Here is a 16,629-nt window from a genome sequence, read left to right as displayed (position 1 = left end):
TTCTTCGTAGCATAGATTCAACAAGGCGTGGCGTTTAAACGATGCTCAATTGGTACTAATGGGCCCAAAGTGTGCCAAGAAAATATCCCCCACACCATTACACCACCACCACCAGCCTGAACCGTTGATACAAGGCAGGATGGATACAAGGCAGGATGGATCCATGCTTTCATGTTGTTTACGCCAAATTCTGACCCTACCATTTGAATGTCGCAGCTGAAATCGAGACTCATCAGACCAGGCAACGCTTTTCCAATCTTCTATTGTCCAATTTTGGTGAGCCTGTAAATTGTAGTTTCCTGTTCTTAGCTGACAGGAGTGGCACCCGGTGTGGTCTGCTGCTGCTGTAGCCCATCTGCTTCAAGGTGAATGTGTTGTGCGTTCAGAGATGGTATTCTGCATACCCTGGTTGTAACGAGTGGTTATTTGAGTTGCTGGAGCCTTTCTATCATCTCGAACCACTCTGCCCATTCTCCTCTGACCTCTGACATCAACAAGGCATTTTCGTCCACACAACTGCCGCTCACTGGATATTTTCTCTTTTTCGAACCATTCTCTGTAAACCCTAGAGATTGTTGTGCGTGAAAATCCCAGTAGATCAGCAGTTTTTGAAATACTCAGACCAGCCCGTCTGGCAACAACAACCATGCCACGTTCAAAGTCACTTAAATCCCCTTTCTTCCCCATTCTGATGCTCGGTTTGAACTTCAGCAAGTCGTCTTCACCACGTCTAGATGCCTAAATGCATTGAGTTGCTGCCATGTGATTGGCTGACTAGCTATTTGGGTTAACAAGCAATTGAACCGGTGTGCCTAATAAAGTGGCCGGTGAGTGTGTATATGTATATAATATAATATAAAGTTTTATTTGTATAGCGCCAAATCCGACAGGTTTGACAAAAGACTTGTGGTGGATTCCTTGGTTGATGTGCTTTTCAGAGCTGGGAGAGGAGTACTGCCCACCATCCCAGTACCTCCTGCCAGTGCTGGAGAATGACTGTGACAAACAGAACTGTGACGAGTGGGATGGTTTGGAGGAGGCCTGGAAGGTACGTGAGGTACATGTGTATGGCTTACTGTAGAGCTGTTAACATGGACCTATACTTCATTGCTGCTAAACTGCTTTCTGTTGTCAGACTGTTATTTAAACTTTCCTCACTTTCTGTTGCAGAACAAATTCAGTGACTACGAGAAGAGAAAGGTGTGTGACTCCACTTGCCTCAATAACCATCAGATTTCAATCTGATAGTAGTTTTTCAGGTTGTGAACATGGGTAATTTTGCTTTGTCCCGTCCTGTAAACTAAATATAGCCTAGACAAGTCCCCTTCCTCCAGCACAATAAGCTTTTGTGATTTTTATGATTTTATCCACCAACAAGACAGGTCTCATTGCAGACATCAATGCCACACAAGCTGGCAATGGTTGTATTAAGGTGACAGAGAAAACAGTAAATGAAACTTCACACTTGTGCTTAAAGCTGCACCTATCTTGTATATTGTGAGAGTTGCCACTTGTGGTGACAGAGCCTCAGAAAATTATAAACAAATGTGCAGTTTCCTCCAGCTCTACGCAGCTTTTTAGCATCTTTAAGCCCAGTTTTTGGTTTCAGTCTTACTGCACTCATCAGCAAGGACTGCAGCAGCAGGCACCTGTTTGCAGTAAGAACACTGTGATAAACCTTCTACCCCATTATCCCAGACTGTATTTACACAACAAACAAGCAGCAATAAACTGATAGGAGAAGCTGGTAGCCATCTCATCGGTGACTCTCATTGGACCAAACTGAGAGCAGTTTGGTCTTATAATTATATCTGCCCGTGTAGTTGTATGTTTGTTGAAAAGGCAATTGCATTCACACTTGTGTTCAGCGTGGTCACAATGCATCTCTGACCACCTCAGAGTGATGGTTTCACCGATCAGATCACAACCTGTCCTCTACTGTATGTGTCTAGGGTGCATTCACACCTTTACTTTCATATGGTCAAGCTCAATCTGAACACCCAAAACACATTTTGCAAGGGAATACACTTCAGGTACCAGCTTGTAAAACTGTGGTTGTGTGTTCGACGGATGATGTTTTTCAAGCCAGATTGAGTCAGTAATGTCAAAGTGATATGAGGTCTGACAGAGATTACCAGCTTGGACATTACTGATGATACTGTAGGGATCTGAAGTGCAAAGTTGAATTATAATGTGATAATTATATAATTCTCCTCAGAGGCTTCTTGGTTACTTATTATTGATATAGTCCAGACTGGAACTATTTGGAGAACAGTTTTTTTGGTCTTCAGGCTCACAGAAAGACTCAAAGGTAAGAATACATAAAAATAACATAACAAAATTAAAACGGCCATAAAATAATAAATAAAAGAATCAAAATGCTCAAAGTCAAGCAAGACCACCCATTACAATAATAAAACCTAGAATTAGGTTAAATCAGGGAATACAGTGCAATACAAGTACATTTTAAGCTCTGATTCAAAGTAAGCTGCCATATTTCCATGGGCAGGGTTCCACGGAACACCTTGGAGCTCTTATTTCAAAATCTCTGTCTGGTACAGTAAAAGGCCCCTGCCAGAGGATCTCAAAGTGCGAGCAATGTTGTATGGCGATAAAAGATGCGCAAAATACTTTGATTAAGTGCTTTGTAAGTAATCAAAAGAACTCTAAAATCAATTCTAAAACATACTGGAAGCCAGTGTAAAGAGGCTAAAGCCTGACTGATGGGTTCCAACCCGTTTACTCTGGTTAAAAGCCTGGCAGCTGAATTCTGTACAGTGTGAAGACAGTCTACAGATTTTCAGTATGTAAGATTTAGGTGAAAGGGATCTATTAGCAGAAATTTAATATAAAATAATCCTTGTGATGTTTTCACTAGAGTTTAATCATTTAAATTTTAAGAATGTTGTTTTTTTCTTTACCCTAGAATGGGCCCTTTTATATTTAAATACTTTATATTTACATCAGGAGAGGGTCCTCTCTACGGAGGCCGCCATGTTTTTTACAGTAGCCCAGACTGGACCAACTAAACACCTTTTGAATAACTGAAGGTTACGACAGGTTCTCTTTCGTGTTTGAAAGGGGAGGGTGAGGGTGAGGGGAGGGGTATCTAAATCTGACAAACTGAACCTTTAAGGCATGTATAAAGGCTGTTGCAGTATTCCAGGCAAGATGAGATAAAAGCATGTCAAATAGTTTCTGTAACATAGGGCGAATTCCGACAATGTTCCTTAGTTGATTAAAAACATGTTGGTATAAGTTTAATGTCATGATGCGCAAAACTTTAATTACAATCAAATTTAAGTAGACAGGTCTCCAGTTGATGACAGTACATGACTACTGGGGCAATTACAAGAATTTCAGACATCCTGTTTCTTACATCCACAAGGCACTACTGTAAAGAACTCATCCTACTGAGTGGGCTTAACAGGATGATAGAGCTGCATAAAGAAATGAATTATAATTGGTCCAATAATTGACGCCTGAGGTATCCCATACTTGACAGTAGCAAGTGAAGTGATGTGATTATTAACAGGTATGCAGAATTTCTGTCTGATATGTAGGATTTGATCCAATTCAGTGCAGTAACAGTCCATCCCACCCATTTCCTCAGTCTATCCAATAAAATGCAACGATCGTCTGTATCATAAGCAGCACTCACATCAAGGAGTATGAGAATAGAACACATGCCAGCATCATTGGTCATTAAAAGGTCATTAGTACCTTGAAGAAGAACAGTCTCTGTGCTGTGATGCAGATGGAAACCAGACCGGATGATTTAACAAATGCTATTTCCTTCCACACCATCAAGGAGCTGCTTAGCCACAGGAATATAAGGTTACTTAGAACTTGGTCTGCAGTTTTAGAGAACCATGTGTTTAGGTCCAGGCTTTTTAGCAGCGGTTGAACATGAGCAGTTTTCAAATAGTCTGGGATGCAGCCAAGGGATAGAGAGCTGTAAAAAATGGAAAGCAATCAGGGCCCGATTGTTTCAAATACATCAATAAAAAGCTTTGTATGCAGAATATTTAGTGGACATGAGGATACCTTCACGTGAGACATTATTTTCAAAATTTCGGTTAGGGAAACTGGGATGAACTGTTTGTCAATGAAATGCAAACAAGGCGTTATATTGACCCTGATGGACTCCATTTTAGAAAGTATGTTAAAGATTTGTCACAATCAGCATCAGAATTCAACAGGTATATTTTGAGGTTTGGGATTTATTAATCAGTGGACTTGAATAAAAACCTGGTATTGCGTTGATTAAAGAAAGATCTTGAGTCTTTCACCAGTGTATTATAGTGTTGAATAAGTTCCTTCATAGCCACATACTGTAGTGGACCGGAAGACCAGTTGTCTTCCATCTCCTTTCTGCCTTTCTGCTCTCTTTTATAGCGATGAGTGCTCAATTTATTTAGGGTTGCAGTTTACAATTTCCTTCAATTTTGGTCTTAAGAGGAGAAATAATCACTGAAGAGGTCTACTAAATCATTTAGGTGTGGAGTTGTCAGGGTTTCTACAGTGTACTGACTCAAAATTGCACAAAACCTTGAGGGGTTTCGTTATAGGTAAAAATAATACATTTGTGGTCAGAAATGGCAATGTCCAAAATCAAATCAAGTGTGACCACTTGTATGTATGACAGACATATGCTGTACAAAGATAAGAGTCAATAACATAAAAAAAAATACTGGCAAACAAATTGGTGGGGTCATTAATGTTGATGTTAAAATCTCCTCAAAGAACAACTTTGTTGTGGTTTATCACAAGGCTAGATTAAGAAAAATAAGGGGGAATGGTAAATTAACACCACAAGGACCTTAATGATAAAATCTCAAAGGAAGAAAACTCGGGGGGGTAGATGTTTGATTAAATTTGAATTTTTTACAATCCACAAGTCCACTCCCAAGTCCATAACTCCTAAATCGGTTAAAACAATCATAAAAAGGGGGCAGAGTTCAACGAGGACGCTGCTGTCATTGGGGTGTAGCCACGACTTGGTTAAAAACAAAAAGTACTGATTTGCAGATAAGATTAAGTAATTAAAAACAAAAGTTTTACAGCAGAGTGACCTAACATGAAAAAGTGCCCGTCTAGGGGGTTACACTGGGCAGGTGATAGTGTCCGAATCCTAACCAGATTGTTTTCTGTGTCCATGTGTGTTCCGTTTGCCAGATCTATGTGTAAAAATGTGGGTGATAGAGACGGACTGAGCTGATGCTGCTTGTTGCTTGCTTTGTCTGGCCGAGATGTTCGAATTGTTATTAGATGGTCCAAGCTGGGTAGAGGGTGTATCTGTGTAGGTGGAACCATAGTAATAGGAACTAAGTCAAGGGTGACATCAATCGCCTACCCATCAGTCAACACTGGAGTAGTGGATGGTCGTGTGAAATGTTTCTTGAACAGCTGTTTGTTGTTTCAGTGGCAGTTTACACACAGAATTGATCAGAGGAGATTGAGTTTGTATTTTGCTGGTTGAGCATTTGAGCAGCTGCAGTACAAGATAACAGCAAAGCGTGTGAATGCAATATATCGACACTGACATGTTTCTCCATTCTTCAGGATCAGAAGCAGCAGGAGAAACTGGCCTTTGAGCGGCACCTCGTAGAGAGGCAAAAGGAACATACCCAGCTTGTGCTCATGAACACCTCCCGCAAGGAAAACGTACTCAACTCAGTTCGACAGGTACACTACATAATCTGTGTGCAGTTTATGAGTCGTGCTCTCCTGTTCATAGTCTGTGCCCTCAGATGCTTGCACTCAAACAACTTTGAGCGAAAAGCACAACAAACATGTCACATAATAAAAAGGGTGAAAAACCCAATGCACAACACAAAATAAGGCACACCTAAGTTTATGTTTAAACCCTTTAGTAAGCAAATCCCATGAGAAGATCAAAACCTGTGTCACATTTATTCGCACTGAAGACAATACAAATTGAAGAACAGGCTCAATAATGTCCAAAAATGGCTCTATAGAGCTCTATGGCACTGAATTAGGCTTGTTTAGGATATTCACACAATACAAACAACATATTCATTGTTTTTATTTTATCACAGGATTTGTAACAAAAAAACTAAATTTATATACATATATTTACATGGGTATTGTTTTTGGTATGTTTTATAGTCTATTGTGGAGTTTTTGTTTCTACTTGTGGCTGTTCTCTGTTGGAACTACCTTAATGGCCTGATACCTGACGCTAAACCAGCTATTGACAGGGAAGAAGAACAAAAAGCTAGTCAGCTAGTCTCAAAGTACCCACTGAAGTTACTACCACTTACAGAGGTCTTTCTAATCAGTTACTTTTAAAAACAGGTTTCTGTTGATTTCAGACTTTACACATTAGTGTATTATATGTCTGATATGTAGGAGCAGGAGCGTTTGGAGCATGGAGTCAGCCAACAGCAGAGGGCTCAGGAGGCCGAGAGGCTGCTGGTGCTGGAAAAAGTGAGACAAGCTGAAGACGGCATCAGCAGCCGTATCAGCAACATGCTGATGGACAACCAGCGGTAAGACCTGACAGAAGTGGCTGTGTTTGCTTACAAAAACAGGGTCCACAGATGCATCTCTGCTGACTACATCTTATTTATTTCTGTCTTTCCAGGCAGAAAAAGAGCACAGAGTTTCTTCAAGCCATGGAGGAAGATCGGTAAGTGGACAGATGGATATTACAGCAAAAAGATACAGAAGGAGACAATCGCACACATGGCAGCATTCACTTTCAAGATTTACTATGTGTACAGAGCACTTTGCACGTAAGTCCTTTCCAGGGAACGGAAAATAAAAACGCAGGGTCGGCACACTGGAAGCTTTAAAATCTTACTCTTAAATAAGACAAACTTTGACACAACACACAGTGAAAAGATATTAAAACTTTCATATTAATAGATTTCCTTGGGTGAATCTGAGCTTAGATGGCAGTACTTGTTTAAGGTAGTTTGTGAGCAAAGAACTACACCACCTTACAACCACAAGTCAAGTTTTTTCAGTTCCAACAAATCCAACAGAGTGAGACATTCTAGTTGTTCTTTTCTCATCACTGTAGAAACGTTTTTGAACCATGGCCTACAGTGTTTGAATCAACAAATAAACTAATGTCTTCAATCTTCATGGTAAAACTAAAAGACCAAAGCAGCACTGGGTTGAGTGAAATGTTTATTGGATAGATGGAAATCTGATTTGGTTCAGACGTTCATGTCCCCCTCAGGATTAATTATGGTGATGGAAATTTAAACCTGTCCAGCATTTTTGTATCAGCCTCGGCTGTACCTTGAGATGAAGAACGTGGTTGTGTTGGTCACATGGTTTCATGCTGATGTAAGAATTTTGCTCAGAGCATGTCACAACCTCAGGTCTGCTGGTGTAGCTTTCTAAACTGGTGTTTAGGGGTATCATTGTGTATTGCGGTCTGCCACAGTGTCTAATCTGATACTTGTTTCCAAATTTGACACACACGCACACTACATTAATTGTGGTAAAGGAATTTAATTATATTTTTTCTACATTTCACAATGGTTTTCTTTTCAGCCATCTAGCACCGTGTTTACTGGTATAAACCATTATTATAAAAATGTTGACTCCCCATACAGGATCCGTATGGAGCATCTGACTTCCATCACACAGGAAGAGGCCACTTCACTGAGGAAGAGGGAGGTGGCAGGTGAGCAGCTTGTCTGTCAAACCTTCACTTACATTTGGAGCAGCTGTTTATTAGCGTGTTCATCAACACACTAACAAATCTTTGTTGTTGGTAATAATTGATTTCTCAAAACAATGTATACACTCAGTTATAGTTACATCTAGCTAAAACGAATGCAGTCTAATATGTAGTTTGTTCACTTTCTAATGAAATCGTATAGAGACGCGTTTATTCAACTGTATGATCATATGGAGAATGGAGTGTGCGGTGCTGTTTTACTCTGCCTTACACAGAGAGGGGTTCCTGTTATCTAACCTGGACATGATAATAGAAACACTGGTTTGTTTAATGAAGTACAACTCAATAGAACCACAAACTGTGTCAGTTTGTGAAGTGAGCACCCATCATGCTCTCATCTGCACCCTGCGTGACAGGCACACAGACACCACTGGTTATTGTATCTAGGTTATGCGCACAACTAGCAGTTGGATTGAATGTCAATACCATTCTCTCTCTTCTCTTTATTTTTCTCTTCATTCTCCCTCTCACCTTGGCTCGGTTTCGCAAATTGTCTCCACTCCCTGTATCTGTCGTTTCAGCTTAAGAGCCTGCTACAAATTCGTTTGATTGCAACTTGATTTGCAGCTGCGCCAATCCTTTTACAGTGCCAAACAACCTCTTTGTTTAATCAAGTGTTAAAATCTAAAAAAGCTTCCTCAAAAATCCAGTATGCGCCAAACTCTTTACAAGCTCTTAATGTTAACTTCTTATTCTTTGTCTCGTTGTATTCTCTCCCTATTCTTCCTTCACACAATGTTTTCTCTTCCTCCAAAATCTTAATCTGCTCATCCCCTCTCTTCTTTCTCTGTTTTTGAAGCGGCCATGCAAAAGATGCTGTCATACACCTGTGCTATGAACCTCCTTCAGGAAGCCAGTGACTGCCGCAGACAGAGCCTGGTCTCTGAGGCCAATAGAAGGTCAAACCCCCAAAACACACCAGATATCAGATCTGAGCAGATGTATGGTAACATGTGGACCTAACAGATCAAACATGTTGTAAACTTCCTGTGTGTTTCATCTTTCCTTGTTCTTTAACAGTATGGAGAATTTGGACAAGAGGTTCGATAAGATGCTGTCCCTCCAAGCTTTGGACAAGTCTAAAGCCATTGCCCACATCTTGCAAGAGGTATGTGATGCCTGACATTTTCCTGAATCTAACTTGGTGTGAGTCAGAGTTGTGCCTTGTTTCTGCAGCCAGGCTCAATGACCTGTAATGAACTCCGCTTGTTCTCTGCAGGAGGAGATGCAGAAAGTTGCGTTCCAGGCATTGCAGTTGGAGAAAGATGCTGTACACGGCTACATCCGCAACGAGGTCTGTGTGGATGGGAGGAGACGGGTGGTGTCAGGGTCGAATCTGTCAAGCGTCAGACCAAGACTATTTAAACAACTTCAACATGCTCTCATAGTTTTCAAGACATCCCAATGTAGCTTTTGTTCAGACTCATTTGATATAATATACTTTTTGCTTACTTTTCCTATAAATAAAATGATCTGGACGAATTGTTTCAGATCTAGAGGGATTTAAAGTAACTATACCATTATCATAACCATCTTCATCTACTAACAGGATAAATTATGCATTTAATTCTTCAGTTTAATATTCTGCATGGTTTTAATGATATCTCTTTTTAAAAGTGACAGATATCAATAATATTATACACGAATAGTGTACCTTATTATTACCCTAAAATATGAAATCCATTGTTGGGGGGGTCAGTCATTACATTTCACCTGGAAACTGCAGTGACATCATTTAAAAGTAAACCTCCAAGTGTCTAAAACATTCAGCTAATGTAGATTTAGGGAAATCGAACAACCTCATTTGGAGATGTTGGTGGCAAACTCTTGTCTGCTAGGAGAGATAGATTTGTTTTTGGTGAACTGCAGACACTGCCTATTATTATAAATTCTTTCTTTGTTTTTTTTCCTTGATGCCATCAGCAGCCTGCAGATATCTAATACATTTTTACTCATAGTCTTACATTTCAGTGCTCAGATTTGCACACACAAAAGCCCTGTATACTATTTCACAAAGGTAGAGGATCATTCCTGACTCTGAATGCAGCAGCATGTCCGTTTCCCTGTTAGCTTGATGTCTGGTTCTCCTCTGTCCCCAGATCAAGCTCATAGAGGGTGAATTAATGCAACTGACTAAACTGGAAATTAAAAAACGCAATCTGGATGCTGAGAACCTGCAGGTGGGTGTCAACATCTCCTTTCTCTGTCTTCCCACATTTACCTGATTTTTTTTTTCTTCCTTCTCTTGATTACTATTTATATAATTTTGGTTATTTCCATGTCATTGCTCCATGGCAACACTAATGTGCACGCTGATGTTGAAGAAATGAATGAGAAGTAAAGGGATATTGCAAAGATAATGTAATTTAAATTGGGTGATAATAGTAAATATACGAATGATATCAGAGACAGTTTCATTTTTAGCCTTTTTAACAACATTTACTAATGACTGTGTTGTTACTCTACCTCACGGGTTGGTGTGTGTTTATGGATGTGCAGGAGGTTCTGGTGGAGCAGCGCACAGCTCTCACTGATTTGTTGCAGCAGCTGCTGAAGCAGAGGGAGCAGAGAGAGCAGGAGCTGCGGCAGATTCTGGTGAGGAAACAGCCTCAGAGGTCACTAATGTAGACTACATGTCAACTCAGCTCTAATTATATGGTGCCAAATCATACCAGAGGTTATCATAGGGCACTTTTTGGAATAGGTCAAGATTGTATTCTTGAGAGCATTATTTACAGAGACCTGACATTCTCTAGTGGGCAAGAACTTGGTGACAGTAGCGGGGGAAACTTCCCTTTCACCAGGGAGAAATCTTAAACAGAATCCGGCTCTGTGTCTGACTCCAGCGATTGTTTTGAGAGGGTCACTGTGCCTTTTATGATGATAGCTTCACTAACTCAATCTCTTGCAGCATTTCCTCATGCTTTTCTCCATTGCATCATCAGTTGCTCACATATTTCTATTTCTTCATGTTTACATGGATTTCATATTCACCTTTACCCAGTGGCCATCTGAACTAAAATGTTAATGATCCCATCTCCCCTGTTGTCTCTGCCATTCAGGGGGAGAATGGTTGAAAGAGACCAGTAATCATTGTATGTTTTCTAGGTGGAGCTGGAGCAGAAGTGTGAGTCGAACCAGCAGAACTACTGGATGATCCAGTATCAGAGGCTGCTGGATGCCAAGCCCATGTCACTGCGAATGCAGGTGCAGTACAGAGCAGGACACTACTGACACACAGAGACATGTGAAGCATGAGCGTACTGTTGTAAAACTGTCATGTTGTTGTAGGAAGCGGGCGTTGAGAAAGAGCTGGTGAACCTGTTGTGTAAACTGGCGGCTCAACATTACCTGCCCATCCTGGCTCATCATCGAGTGACAACTGAGGCCCTTCGCCACATGAGCTCCTCTGACCTCAAGAAGGTCTGTGTGCAACATCATCACTAACATATTTCCAGCAGTACCCACGCTGACATCAGAGATATTCGACCACATAATAGTCATCAGCTTGAACTTATTTAGACATGATTAGTAACAGATCTGCCCTGCCAATGCAAGCTGTAGTGGTATTTGTTAGAAGCAGTTAACTTAACGTGGCTATAATCTAAATTTATTTGATACAAATTGATCACATGACCACCAAGTTATTGTCTGTAGTGAAAACCCTGCAGTGAATCATCACTTAACTGCTGTTCCTTTCTCCCCTATGGAGTTTGTCTCTGAGCTCATTGTTTAGGTTTTCTTTCCTGCAACTTAACTTTAGTGGTTCACTCTCGGTGCTCTGAGCACAGCAGCCAGCGTTGGGTTTACATTCACCCAAAAGATGAATTCTAATGAGGATTGTGCAGAATGATCAGTATATTATATATAATAATATAAATATATATATTTATCTGTTTTCAGCTTGGCATTAATGAGTTAGGAATCCAGAAAGCTCTTCTGAACTGGGCCAAGGAACACCAACCAGAAGGTACTGTACACACATTCTACATCATTATAGATTACAAAACTGTTGTTCACTTGGCAACAAAGCTTGACAAAGCAAAGAATCAATCAGTGGCCACACTGGTCACAAAACAATCGTAAGAACACACAACATGCCGGATACAAGCGGCACCAGCAAATAGTCATAGGATGAAATGAGACAACAGGAACATGAGCACAGAGTTTATTAACATTAATGTAGTTTGATGCTGCCGCTACAGTTTACAGAAGTGACTTTTTATTCCAATCTGTGCATCCAAGATGTCGTCACAAATTTTTTTATGTCCTGAAACAGGACGTTTTTGTAACTCAAATATCCTTTGTCCAATCAGCCCCAAACTTCACACTTGTGATAAGAGGCCTGGTCTGAAGTTATCTACATCTATAGATTCAGATATAGTCATAGATGAAGATTTTATCAAATGACTGCAACATAACAAAAAGTAAAAAGTCAATGAAGGGGTTTTGAACACTTTGTGAATGGCAGAATCAAAAACATACATGTTAGGGGTTGGATTTTATTTAGATAATGTATATCTACTTTGTTTACTCAGGTGTCAAATATGGTCTGAAAAATGTTCTGAAAAGTTTGAAAATGTCTGGAATTCTTTAATGGGAAATGCGTAGGAACTCTGTCTCTGTTCTAGTCTATGTACCAACAACACTGCACATCTACAATGGGTTCAAAACACTGCTGTTCTTAAAGGGATAGTTCACCCGAAAAAAACAAATTCCCTCATCTACTCACCACTATGCCAATCGAGGGGTAGGTGAAGTGTCTGAGTCCACAAAACACTTTTGGAGTTTCAGGGGTAAACAGCGTAGCAGCCAAATCCAATACAATTGAAGTAAATGGTGTCCACTTCTTCAAACGCATTAAAACAACTGAAAAAAATACATAAAATGCCTCCATACTGCTCCTGTGGTGTCATCCAAGTGTCCATTAGCCCCGTCATTCAATTTCGACTCAAAACAGTGTCATTTACACCATGTTTTTAGCCTAAATGTCAGCTGTTATCCGACATTTACTTCAATTGTATTGGATTTGGCTGCAATGCTGTTTACCCCTGAAACTCCAAAAGTGTTTTGTGGACTCAAACACTTCACCCATCCCTCCATCGGCATAGTGGTGAGTAGATAATAAGGGAATTATCATTTTTGGGTGAACTATCCCTTTAAGTTTGCATTGGCTTTCTGTGTCTTTTAGAACAGATCTAGAACTGTTAACCTCAGTCAGGACACTGATTATGTCTTCCTTTAGCAGGCGCATGTAAGGTGGTCCCTCAGGATGAGGCAGCAGAAGTCATCCCCACAGCTCCATCTCCTCCCTCCCCTCTTGCTTTTCCCAGTACATCGGCTGCCCAGATCCCCAGCCCACCACTCACCCCAGGAACCCCTGTCACTCCGGGAGGACCCAGCCCCGTGGAGGGACCGGGGAGCTCTGAGTGTGTGGTCTGCATGGAGAAAGAGGTAAGACAAAATTTATGCAATTTATTGTATTATTTGGTGCAATTTGGACACAAATATTAATAGAAATTGAATAAACAAGTGACCAGTGCTCTGTAGCAATCAGTGGGGCAGGGCAGTGTGCCTTCAGTCTGTGGAGTTAAAAATGTCTTCTACGTCCTCAGATAAAAATAGCAGGGTTAGACAACTGGGTCAAACCAAGGACACATTTTTATTTTATTTTACCATATTCGACTGAGACATGATCTCTGTCATGGCAACAACATTCATAGAATCACTTCATATTTGGCAATTTGTCTTTAAAATACAAATTAAAACTTACGTTTTGTTTCTGCATTGCTCTCTATCTAACTGAATTACAGATCTTTTATTTTGAAAAGTTGTGAACTTGGGACTGTAGATTGTCGGTTGTTTAACAGACCTCTAAATAGTCATGTATAAAAAAAATAACACCAGTGCAGTTAATCATTCAAACTTAAAAATAAAAGCCACACACACGAACAGAAAAAAAGCAAATTGTGTTTCGATTTCTGAAAAACATTGACTATAAAATCTTCATTGCAGATAAACCTGGTAAGATAAACACAAAGTTTTCTAACTTCACTCTAAACTGTCTATCAAAAGCACTGCACACAATGTCCAGTACACAAACAATATAAAAGACATATATTGTAGACCTAATTGAGGAGGACTTACTAATACCAAAGAATAATTCTGAAGTAGAGCTGGAGCATTACCACAGGTCAATTAAACAGCCTATTCCAATCATTCATATTTTCACATTCATAATCAAACCGTTATGATCATCACTATTTTAAGAATTGCTTCTCTTTCACCACAGGTAACAGTTTAAGTTTTGTCAAATCACCCAAATCAATAACAACACAAATAACAGTAGTTAAATACTCTGCCATCAAAAGCAGAAGAACAAAAACAAACTGACCCTGATTCAGGGAAGCAACCAACACTAGTGGGTCTGAGTCATTTAATCCACTGTCCATTCTACAAAAGAGCTTTAGTTTTGCCTGCAAACCCAACTCTGTTCAATTCACTCCAGTGTGACCAACACAGAAAAAAGAAATCTGCTCCCAGCGGCCTCAAAAAACTCAAGTCAGCAAAACCAACATGAAAAGACAACATCTATGTTCAGTTATTATAGAAGAGACTGTTTACAGTATTTACAATGGACTGTCTGTCAAAGAAGCTGTCAGTCAGTCAAGTTTGTTGTAGCATTGGTAAATCTGCTGAGGCTGAGTAGAGTTCTGTTAAGGCCGACAACTCCCAGATGAAACTGGATTCATTCTCTATTCTTAAACACTTTTTTAAGGGATAAAAAAGATCGGGCCTTAAAATTCATCCGAAACTCCAGAAAAATGCTCTCCCTTTTGAAAATCTTTGTGACAAAAGAAGTGGTAATTAAGTACAAATATTAAATGTTAGCAGCCATGTACAGACTGTTGCATGCGACTGACTTGATTGTTTTCTCTCTCCAGTCTCAGGTCATCTTCCTGCCCTGTGGTCATGTTTGCTGTTGTCAGGTGTGCAGCAACGCTCTGCAGAACTGCCCTTTGTGTCGCAGCAACATATCGCAGCATGTACGACTCTACCACAGCTAGAACCAGCTGCGCTGCTGCCCTTCACCGACGGCAACACCCTTTATTTATGCATGGTCATGAAGCTGCTGTGAGCAAACCTCTTCCTATATAGAAAAACTATTAGCTGGATTGTGAAGAGCCAAGCAAAACGTTCCTGTTTTAATCCAAAACCTCTTTTTCATGTTTATTAAGAAACGAGTTTGAATAGAATTTTTTAATGGTGTTATTTTACTGGTAATCCAAGCCTGTTTTATTTTTTTGTTTCTTTTGTTTGTAGAATTTTTATCTCAACTGATATGTGCCTTTTTCTAAAATGTTATTATTTTCAAACAATACTACTTGTTTCTTCAACCAAAGTAACATGTGTTGACTAAGGCAACTTAGACAGAATCTACTGATAGTTCGTCCAGGTCCCTCTGTACTTATCTTTACTTATCTTGTGTTATTTGGTGGGATATCGTGGTGGGATATCGTGATGAAAATTCATTTTCAAAAGAAGCTTCTCCTCTTTTTGATCTATTCTTGACATCCACCACACTATGGATTGATCAAAGCACTCAAAACTATCTGCTTGGGTCCTATTAACACCCTTACTCACCCTTATCTAATTACTAATACAATGTTTTACCGTATGACTGTGTGGTAATCAGAAACAAAGACATGTATAAATATCCAATATGTACGTACATTGTCAGCTTATTAAAAAGTAGCATACAATAACAACTGACTATAATAATAACAATGAGTGAGTTAGTATGAAGAGGAAGCTGAGTTTGCATTTTAATTGTTGGAAAAAGGGATGAAGAATGAAGAACTTAGAAGTAATTTTAAGATCACAGAAAATGGCTAAAATAAACATATATATATCTTATATTTAAGTATACATATATAATGTATATCTATATATGTGTGAATTTACTGTATATACTGCCTAAGTTGGAAGTAAAAATAAAATTCCGTAAAACAGTAAGAAAAGAAATTCTACCAGAACCCCCCCAATTGACATTAACTGCTTAATGTCTCCTGACATTCAGAAACAGTATGTCCATGTGTGATGTACTGTATGTAGTTTGGAAACGTGGGTGTACACAGCACAGACATCAGAAATACTGTTTTGTGGTACCAGCCTCTCTCCCTGAAACTTCAGCGAGATTTTACAGTTTGAGCCTTTTATTCTCAAAGTACGGCCCAAATCTTCGACCTCCACACATGCTCCTGCGATTAAATATGGGATTTTATTTGGAATATTCAGCACTTTCGAGTGTCCTGTAAATGAATGATGTGTGAAGAGGTCTCTATATGAGCTCATGCCTATTATTATTTGATATATATATATTTATTATACTACAGGATGTCCATCTGAGCGGTTACAGTCTGGGGGGGGGGGATACTTCTAGCCCTACTGACTACTGAGGTTATTTTAAAGATGAAACCACTAAATGGTTTGTGTTTAAGTTGGTGCTCACGTTTGTTTGTCTGTCAGAATGGTCAGAACCCTCTGTGTATCTGCAGTTCTGGAGAAAGGTAAACTATTTTCCAGACTACTAAAAGCTAATGGATGCTCTTAAAGTCTAAAGTGTACTGAAGCTTCGTCTCTCCATTCAATGGGAACAGTGGCATCTCTTCACTGCTCTGACCACGGCCGTGTGACAGGGATAAGTCATTGCAGTGAGTTTAGCAGTTGTCAGTCTACCAAATGCAGAAGTGGACTGTGTAAGATTAGACAGTGTAAATATATATGATGTGACATTCTACAATATGAAATGGTCTACTAATGACCCAATAAAACCTAAGACGGTCTCAATATGTGTATTCTGGTGGATCACCAACAACCTCAGCAATAAAAGAGGTTTGACACCA

The 16,629-nt window shown here is 39.7% G+C and overlaps 1 protein-coding gene across 6 annotated transcripts in view; it reads left to right on the top strand.

Moving 5' to 3' along the window:
- lrsam1 (leucine rich repeat and sterile alpha motif containing 1) overlaps positions 1-16,629 on the top strand; it is a 23,668-nt gene extending 7,039 nt beyond the window's left edge. For 3 of the 6 annotated variants that reach the window (XM_035184811.2, XM_035184810.2, XM_035184812.2), the window contains 16 exons: positions 939-1,048; positions 1,171-1,200; positions 5,566-5,688; positions 6,376-6,515; positions 6,611-6,655; positions 7,596-7,666; positions 8,523-8,664; positions 8,744-8,831; positions 8,943-9,017; positions 9,823-9,903; positions 10,223-10,318; positions 10,832-10,930; positions 11,015-11,146; positions 11,627-11,693; positions 12,969-13,177; positions 14,668-16,629. In XM_035184811.2, coding sequence (XP_035040702.2) covers positions 939-1,048; positions 1,171-1,200; positions 5,566-5,688; positions 6,376-6,515; positions 6,611-6,655; positions 7,596-7,666; positions 8,523-8,664; positions 8,744-8,831; positions 8,943-9,017; positions 9,823-9,903; positions 10,223-10,318; positions 10,832-10,930; positions 11,015-11,146; positions 11,627-11,693; positions 12,969-13,177; positions 14,668-14,790 — 1,631 coding nt within the window. In that variant the 3' untranslated portion in view covers positions 14,791-16,629. The remainder of the gene's footprint in view (positions 1-938; positions 1,049-1,170; positions 1,201-5,565; positions 5,689-6,375; positions 6,516-6,610; positions 6,656-7,595; positions 7,667-8,522; positions 8,665-8,743; positions 8,832-8,942; positions 9,018-9,822; positions 9,904-10,222; positions 10,319-10,831; positions 10,931-11,014; positions 11,147-11,626; positions 11,694-12,968; positions 13,178-14,667) is intronic. The other 3 variants (XM_035184813.2, XM_035184815.2, XM_035184814.2) reach the window with 3 other exon arrangements.

Source organism: Hippoglossus stenolepis, chromosome 18 (genome assembly GCF_022539355.2).
Source record: "Hippoglossus stenolepis isolate QCI-W04-F060 chromosome 18, HSTE1.2, whole genome shotgun sequence".
Lineage (NCBI taxonomy): Eukaryota > Metazoa > Chordata > Actinopteri > Pleuronectiformes > Pleuronectidae > Hippoglossus > Hippoglossus stenolepis.
This window is presented reverse-complemented; position numbering and strand designations above follow the sequence as displayed.